At 36.3% G+C, this 9,391-nt stretch overlaps 1 protein-coding gene across 1 annotated transcript; it reads left to right on the top strand.

The window, feature by feature from the left end:
* Positions 1-479: 479 nt before the first annotated feature.
* Positions 480-8,172, top strand: LOC129767845 (uncharacterized). Its single transcript, XM_055769085.1, has 2 exons — positions 480-1,279; positions 6,039-8,172. The coding sequence occupies exon 2, from the start codon at positions 6,381-6,383 to the stop codon at positions 7,962-7,964; it is 1,584 nt and encodes a 527-aa protein (XP_055625060.1). The 5' UTR covers positions 480-1,279; positions 6,039-6,380; the 3' UTR covers positions 7,965-8,172.
* The last annotated feature ends 1,219 nt before the right edge of the window (positions 8,173-9,391 follow it).

Genomic DNA, 9,391 nt, shown 5'->3' with positions numbered 1-9,391 from the left:
TGAGTTTTAAAATCTACTGGAACTCCCACTCGTACTCAACTTTTTCCGGACATATTCATCTATTTTCATTTGATTGCCTATATGATGCTTTATTTATGCAGTCGTTTTTCCTCATTTTTCTTCAGCGTCTTATATGTTATAATTATTTCCGCGATTTTATCCCAGTTGACGTTCTTCGTCAACTTCGTCAACTGATCTTGGTTTGTCCACATTTTTGAATGCTCTAGTTCAGGTATTCAAATGTTTCCAAACATATGAATAAATTTTTCATTTCATTAATTACAGTAGTTTCATAGGTTATTTTTACGGATTTTACGATTTAAAGATGTATGAAGTTTACTTTCTATTGGTGACAGTGCACCCGTTATTTGAGTTAACTTTCAATCAACCACCAGATGATTATTTAGTATGTATTCAGACTTTTTCTAAATTATGATACTTACAAATATGGTAAATATAATGCTTACACACCATTTGTGTCACCTTTATATATGAAATCATGTAATTAATGCATCTTGATGACCTCAATTCTGATCAGGGGCTGTCCACATACCACGTGGACAGAAAAAGCACGATTTTAGACTCCCCCTTCCCCCTCCGTGGACAAGCGTGGATATTTGCATACCCTTCCCCTGTTGACCACGTGGACATTTTTTTAATTTTATTACAATAATTGATAAAATAACTGAATTGCGCATAATTAAATTTAATTTTCTTTCATGTTTGTTCTGTTTCAAACTTTACTGCTTGCCGCGCTTCGCTGTGCACATTGCGGTTTTATGGCAGAGTAATGAGTAGCAAAACAAAGCATATAATTACGTGATGGAGCAAGCCACGTGACATCAACACCAGCACAGAACGCATAAGTCAGCATTCTGCTCACAATAGGAAAACGCAACATCATCAACAACCTTGAACCACGCCACCCGATCAAAGTCCATAGACGCCACCATCGAATCCGAAATGTCTCATCAGCAGATTTAGGTTATTTAAGATCTCACCTTCGAATAGCTAGGTTATTATGTGTACAACCTTGTAGTGATAAAGAGTGAAATAAATGTTTTTTTTCGATTAAACCGTGAATGTAAACGTAATTGGCGCTGTAGCAGTCGGTGACAGTTAGGAAGTGATAGTGTAAAAACAGTGGAACAGTGAGGAAATAAAAAACCTCACTAAAGTGGTACCCGCAGGAAGCGTCAGCAGCTAAAGGATTAGATCCGTTGCTAGATTCGAGGACCCCCCGGCACATCAACTTACCAGACTGGAACCCAGGACCCACGTAAGTGAATTATCCGCTTACACTATCCTTAGTTAAAAGTGATAATTTACAAAAATACTGATTCGGCACTACCAGATAGACCGATCAGAGTGCAAATTTTTTTAATCACTTTTGCCTCCCGCTCAACGAGCCAGAAGCAGAAGCGAATAAGTAAATTTTTTGCACATTCCCCCCTCTTGAGAACGACGCGCTCCAAGTAGACGTCAATTCTCACCTCCCCACAAACAAAACGATTCGAACAACAGGTGCGCATCAGGTTTCGTTCGCACAAAGCTAAACGCCGCGACGACAGCCAAGTACCGCTGAACAATCGTCTTTATGCCTAAAGTGACTAATAGTACAGCACTTAAAAAGGCACGGAAGCAATTGAAATTTGCTATCCAAAATACTGATCTATCCGAGACAGAAGAAAGTGTCGATTCGGATACTTCAGGTGATTTTTCCCACGTGCCCTTAAAGGACAATACACAAATACCTGACCTATCAGGCTTAATAATAACTGAAACTAAAGAAATGGAGGAAATTGCCGCACAACTTCGTGCTATTAATCAACAGATGGCACTCATTAGCGAGCGACAGCAACAACAGGAAAATACTTTACAGCTACTAAACCAACAAACTGAACAAGTCGTAACACACGAACAAGCACCAAATGTGCAAATTCAACATGAAATTCAAAATCAAATCCAATACAGAGTGGAAGATTTTTTCCGTATACCAGATCCGATAAAATCCCTCCCTACATTTGATGGGAACAGAAAGCAATTGACGGCATGGTTAACCACTGCTGAAGAAACGTTAGAAATATTCAAAGGAAGAGTGAACGATCAACTCTTTAAAATGTACGTAACAGCCATAACAAATAAAATCGAAGGAAGGGCTAAGGATATTCTCTGTTTAGCAGGGAATCCTAAGGAGTTCGATGCGATTAAAGACATCTTGACAAATGCTTTAGGCGATCGTCAGGAGTTGTCGACATATAAGTGCCAATTGTGGCAACATAAAATGACGGATGGCATGAGCATCCACAAATATTATCAAAGGAGTAAAGAGTTAATACAAAATATAAAAACTCTCGCCAAGCAGAAAGAAGTTTACAAAAATAATTGGAACGCTATCAACATTTTTATTGACGAGGACGGTCTCGCCGCTTTCATATCTGGGCTAAAAGGTCCATACTTCGGTCACGCTCAAGCAGCTCGACCCAAAGACATAGAGGATGCGTATGCATTCCTATGCAAATTTAAATCCCAAGAGATAGTGGCAAACAGCCTTGGTGAAAAACACCAAAAACCAACAAAAACACCACACAAATTTGAAGGTCCCTTCAAAGGAGGACCACCAAACATTCAAAAACCCACATTTTCACCGAAAAACGAAGGTGAAAATTCAAAACAATTTCAGACCAAACAAAACTACGGCACACCAATGGATGTTGACCCATCCTTGAGAAGTAGATTAACATTGAACAAAAAATTAATCAACAATACGGAAATGGAATCAAAGGGTAACGATTCATCCGACGAAGAAGATATTAATGAAGGAAATTCAAATTTTTACGGAACTGTTTCGGAAACAAACGAAACATAGAAAAAAACCAAAATTTTCTACCCTATCTTTTAATCGAAGATATCTCTAGCAGCAAGAAAATACGCTTGCTTATCGACACAGGCGCAAACAAAAACATTATCAGGGAAGGAATAATACCAACAGTAAAAAATACCAACACAACAAAAATAAAAAACATCTTCGGAACACATACTATAGACAAAAAATGTAAACTCAAACTCTTAGGTCCAAACATACCAGCACAAACTTACTTCATATTAACATTCCATGAGTTCTTTGATGGAATCATAGGCTCTGAATTTATGTCCAAAACGAATACGTTTATAGATTATAAAACCGGTACAATCTGCATTAACGGAATCAAGACTCGTTTTAAGAAATATATCCCCTCAAATAAATATTACTATCATACAATCACAGTCGAAACTGACAGAGACGGCGATTGGTTTGTTCCAAGATACCAAAATTTCTCTAAAAATACGCTAATTCAACCGGGATTATATTCGTCTCGAAACAATAAAACCACTATAAAAATACTTTCTAAAAACAAAGAACCGCTTGTCGTACCAAAATTGAAGTTAACAGTGAACAACTTTGAAACACTTTGTCCGATCCCCACTACTTCGAAAGATACACCCGATAAAGAAATTATAGACAAATTAATACGGACACAACATTTATCAAACTACGAAAAAAACAAACTTATCGAAACAATAATTGATAATCATCAAGTCTTACTTAAAAACGACGAAAAACTTACTTCTACGACTGCGATTAAGCATAAAATACTAACGAAAGACGAAGACCCAGTTTATACAAAAACATACCGGTACCCACATCATTTTAAACAAGATGTCGAATCTCAAATTCGAGAAATGTTACAAAGCGGAATAATCACACCTTCAACAAGCCCATATTCCTCACCAATTTGGGTCGTACCGAAGAAGATGGATGCTTCGGGCAAACGAAAAATCAGAGTAGTCATTGACTACAGAAAATTAAACGATAAAACAATCAACGACAAATTCCCGATGCCAGAAATCGAAGATATTCTCGATAATCTAGGCAAATCCCAATATTTCACCACGTTAGACCTAAAATCAGGATTCCATCAGATCGAAATGGATCCTAAACATCAGGCAAAAACAGCTTTTTCTACTAGCCAAGGGCACTTCGAGTTTACGAGGATGCCATTTGGGCTAAAAAACGCTCCTGCCACGTTTCAACGGGCAATGAATAACATCCTTTCCGACTTTATTGGCTCTATTTGCTATGTTTACCTCGATGATATTATTATCATCGGACACAGTCTAGAAAACCACCTAGAAAACATTTCCAAAATACTCCAACGACTCGTTAAATTCAACCTCAAAATTCAACTCGATAAATGTGAGTTCCTACGTAGAGAAACAAATTTCCTTGGACATATAATCACACCAAACGGAATACGACCAAACCCAGACAAAGTTCAACAAATTTTAGACTGGCCTTTGCCAAAAAACGAAAAACAAATTAGACAGTTTCTTGGACTATCGGGATACTACCGACGTTTCATTAGAGATTACTCAAAAATCACGAAACCGATGACAAAATATCTAAAGAAAGACCAGACCGTAAATACAAAAGACTCTGACTATGCTGAAGCATTCTCAAAACTCAAACAAACGATAGCCTCAGATCAAATCCTGGCATATCCAGATTTTGATCTTCCCTTTATATTAACTACAGATGCTAGTGATTACGCTGTGGGTGCAGTCCTATCACAAGTACAAAACAAAGTAGAACGACCCATTGCATTCGCGAGTAGAACACTCAACAAGGCTGAAACTAACTATTCAACAATAGAGAAAGAAGCTCTTGCAATAATATGGGCTATACGCAAATACAAACCCTATTTATTTGGTAATCAATTCAAATTATTTACGGATCATAAGCCACTTACCTTCATAAAAACATCCCTGAAGAATAACAGAATATTACATTGGAGACTAGAACTCGAAAATTACCAATATACAGTAGAATATAAACAAGGAAAAGCGAACGTCGTTGCAGACGCTCTAAGCAGGAAAACTGAGAACACGTTTGAAATGGACACAAATACCACCGACGATTTAAGCTCTCAACACATAAATAAACAAACAGATATTGCTGAAATAAATGCTCACACAGAAAATCTAACCATTGAACCAGAAGGACAGATGAACCAACAGAACCCAGAGACAACAAGATCAGACACCGAAGACCTGGAAACAGTACATTCAGCTGACGATTCGGACGATTATTTTATTAAATCAACTGAAAGACCGATCAATTACTATAGAAACCAATTAATATTCCGACAGTCAAGACTCGACATAGAAGCATCAGAATCACCATTCCCAAATTATAGACGAATAACAATAAGCATGAATGACTACGACGAAAACTCAATTACAGAATTCATAAAAAAATACCATAACGGGAAGCAAACCGCAATTTTAGCTCCAGAAAATCTAATTAATCTTATCCAACTATCTTACAAGAATCATTTTAGCAAATCAGGATACTTCGTAATAACCCAATATCAAGTCGAAGACGTCAGAACCGAAGAAAGGCAGAATCTACTAATCACAAAAGAGCATGAACGAGCACACCGCGGAATAACGGAGGTGGAAAATCAACTTAAACGAGCATACTTCTTCCCAAAGATGCACAACAAGATCAAGGCAGCAATCAACGCATGTGTAATCTGCAATACCCATAAATACGAAAGGAGGCCATATAATATCAAATTATCTCCGAGACCATCGACCGAAAAGCCAATGGAGAGAGTTCATATGGACATTTTTTCTATAAATTCCTTTAATTTTCTATCAATGGTTGATTCTTTCTCCAAATTCGCGCAAATGATTCCAATTGAAACCAAAAACCTTATTGATGTAAAAAACGCACTTTCAAATTTCTTTAGTAATTTCGGTACACCTTTACAAATTGTAACGGATCATGAAACAACTTTCAGATCCATTCAACTAAAAAACTTTTTGAATAACCTAGGAACATCTCTTACCTACGCCTCATCCTCAGAAAGCAATGGGCAAGTTGAAAAGACACATTCAACCATTATAGAAATTTACAACACAAATAAACATAAATTTAGAGACATGAACACACCAACACTAATTGCACTTTCTATCTCATTATATAATTCCAGCGTACATTCTGCAACAGAATATACACCGAACGAAATCTTGTTCAACCAAAGGAATGTAGTAAACCCCCAGGAAATTTCTAGTACAGCTAACGAAATTTTCACGAAAACAAAAATAAACATAGAGAAATCAAGAAACAAACAGACAAAAAACAATAACAAAAAAGAAGACCCACCCAACATTATTGAAGGACAGGAAGTATTTGTAAAACCTAATCTAAGAAAAAAATTAGATCCCAGAGCAGTCCAAACCAAAGCTCACCAAATCACTGAAAAAACGTTTGAAAACAGTAGAAAGGTCAAACGACACAAGAACAAAATAAAGAGAATCAAAAACGACCATCCATGTATAAGTTAATTCTATCATTTTTATTTTGTCTGTTTCTACAGAATCATTGCCAACATCTAGAAATCAAAAACCTAAATCAGGATCCAATACTACTATTACATCTAAAACACTGTTACATACAAACCGGCATTATAAAAATTGTTCACCCAATAAATTTAACTATACTCGAAGAAAACGCTAATACATTTTTAGAAATTTCAAGAAGAATAGATAGAACTTCACCCATATCAGATCTAATCATACGTAAAAGCAAACAGATAGCAGATAGCCTAATTCAACTGAAACCTATTAAAAGTAGAAGACAGAAACGATGGGACAGCATTGGAACAGCCTGGAAATGGATTGCAGGAAGCCCCGACGCGGAAGACTTGCGCCTCATCAATAGCAGCCTAAATGACCTAATCGACCAATCAAATGAGCAACTCAAAGTGAACCACGTAATTAACGAGAGAATTACAGCAATAACGAACAACATCAATCAACTAATCGATCATCATACTTCACTCAACACCATACTACTGAAAGAGATGGATGCAATCACATTATTACTATCCCTGGATGCAACCAACAATATCCTCGAAGAGATCGAAGACACTATACTGAGATCACGAGTATCCTTGCCAAGCAGTAAGTTACTAACACTTAAAGAAATTTTTCTGATCGAATCAATTCTGAACGAACAAGGTATTACAACTGATTTCCCAGAAGACGCCTTGAACTACGTGAAACCAAAAGTAGCCAGTAGGAATGACACACTGCTTTACATTTTGGAAATACCTAAAACCCATGGGGATTGCCAAATAATCAAAGTCATCCCACTTATCGTCAATGATACTGTTATTACAGACGCTCCAAGTTACATCATTAAATCAAACAAAAAACTTTTCACAACGAACGAACCTCAAAAGACGGTCCAACAGCTACATGAAACACAGCCATTTTCTGACCACTGTGTTTTTCCTATAGTAATGGGACTAGAAAGCCATTGTTATGTCACCCAGTCAAACCAGACAACAATACAATCCCTTCCAGGAAGCAAACTCCTGATAGTCAACGTAAAGAATCAATTCATTAGTTCGAATTGCGGACCGCATAATCGAATATTAACAGGAAACTTCCTCCTAAATTTCGAAAAATGTAGCATCCAAATTGAAAACGAGACCTTCGTTTCCGAGGAGATTATCAGCAACACAAAACAATTAATTGGAATATTCCCAGGACTATCACTAAATAAGTACATAATCAACAAACAAAACTTCTCAACTTTAACCTGGCAAACGATGAATAATCGGCACCGAATTGAACACATTGTATTACAGCAATTCGAACATAAAAGATGGTTCTACGGAATACTTGGAAGCTTCTCATTCACCACTTTCATCATTATAACAATAGCGATTATCTGTTTTCGCAGGAAAAAAGTTGTATTTACAGTTCGTTATCCCCGTTCGAACAAAAAGTCGAAACAGAAGAAACTAGGAAAATCTCAGCAACTGGCCGAGGACGTCCAATCTTACCCCCCGGAGGAATTACGTGATGGAGCAAGCCACGTGACATCAACACCAGCACAGAACGCATAAGTCAGCATTCTGCTCACAATAGGAAAACGCAACATCATCAACAACCTTGAACCACGCCACCCGATCAAAGTCCATAGACGCCACCATCGAATCCGAAATGTCTCATCAGCAGATTTAGGTTATTTAAGATCTCACCTTCGAATAGCTAGGTTATTATGTGTACAACCTTGTAGTGATAAAGAGTGAAATAAATGTTTTTTTTCGATTAAACCGTGAATGTAAACGTAATTATATGTTTCATATGAGTTTAATTGTGAAATACTTTTAATACGAAGATATTAAGGCTATCTGGCTCACCAACACGGAAACGCTAAATACACAGTTTAACAATCTGCATCCGAATATAAACCACACAATTTTAAAAATTGATCTTGAGCAACACCAATCGAACAAAAATGCATAGATTGATTTGAAATCACAATCAGATACAATTTTAGTACACGATTTGTTAAACACTTGTGAAGAAATGTTTTGCTATCACATAGAATACAAATTCAATACTTGAAAGATAATTTACGTTCACAGCTTTGTTTCAGAAGTGTGTTTATTCTATCTGGAAATTTCAAAGGAGTAAAGGGTCAAAATTTTTGAGCGATTTCGGAACGCCTGTAGCTTCGATATAAATGATGACATGAAGATAAAAAATACAGTATTTTCAAGCTACAAAATTTTAGCTTAGGGAAATCGTACGTACATATTTTTAGTTTGATGTGTATATGCGTTGTAGACAACGGACATTGCTAGAAAAGGTAAAGCGTTTTTGGTTTGCTTTCATAGTTCCTATTGATTTTAAAAATATATTCCCAATAAGAATCCAATCAATCTGATTATTTTGCTTAAATTTGATTCATAGAAAGTTTCAATAGAACTATTCAATACAGAGATATTCTCTACCCAATCAAAAATAAACCTTTAATTTTGAATTAAGAATATTTTATGAAATAATGAACGCCCAGCAAATCGATGGTCAAAATTTTTAGAATATTCTATACAAGGCCCAGTTGTTGCTTTGACGAATGCATTATTTTTAACAAAGTTAAAGTGTTTCAAAAATCACTCAAAATTTTCAATGTCACATTTTGCTCTTCTATTTTTTTTTCGTCGAGTGTTGTTCTTTGCCCACTCCGGAATACGATCGGTTACATAAAATGTCGGTTCATTTACACACTCGTTTTATTTTTAGTCGTCAGCGTAATACGAAACCTTTTCCGCAATAGTTCGGGAATTTTTTAGAGGGTACTAATAGTGTATTAAAAATATTTTCTTAATTTTTTATTTTTCAACTGCGCTTATCATTCTGTATTGAGTGCCTAGATGGCTTCCAAAATGCTCGCGGGTAAAAATTACTTCAGAAAACTAACGACTCATTGATTTTCTACTTATCTTGCTCGAAAAGTTATTTGTATTGCTTTTTACACTCCTTTTCT

The sequence above is a fragment of the Toxorhynchites rutilus genome, chromosome 2 (assembly GCF_029784135.1).
Source record: "Toxorhynchites rutilus septentrionalis strain SRP chromosome 2, ASM2978413v1, whole genome shotgun sequence".
In the NCBI taxonomy this organism is placed as follows: Eukaryota; Metazoa; Arthropoda; class Insecta; order Diptera; family Culicidae; genus Toxorhynchites; species Toxorhynchites rutilus.
Note: the sequence above shows the minus strand (reverse complement) of the source record. Positions and strands in the feature narration are given on the sequence as shown.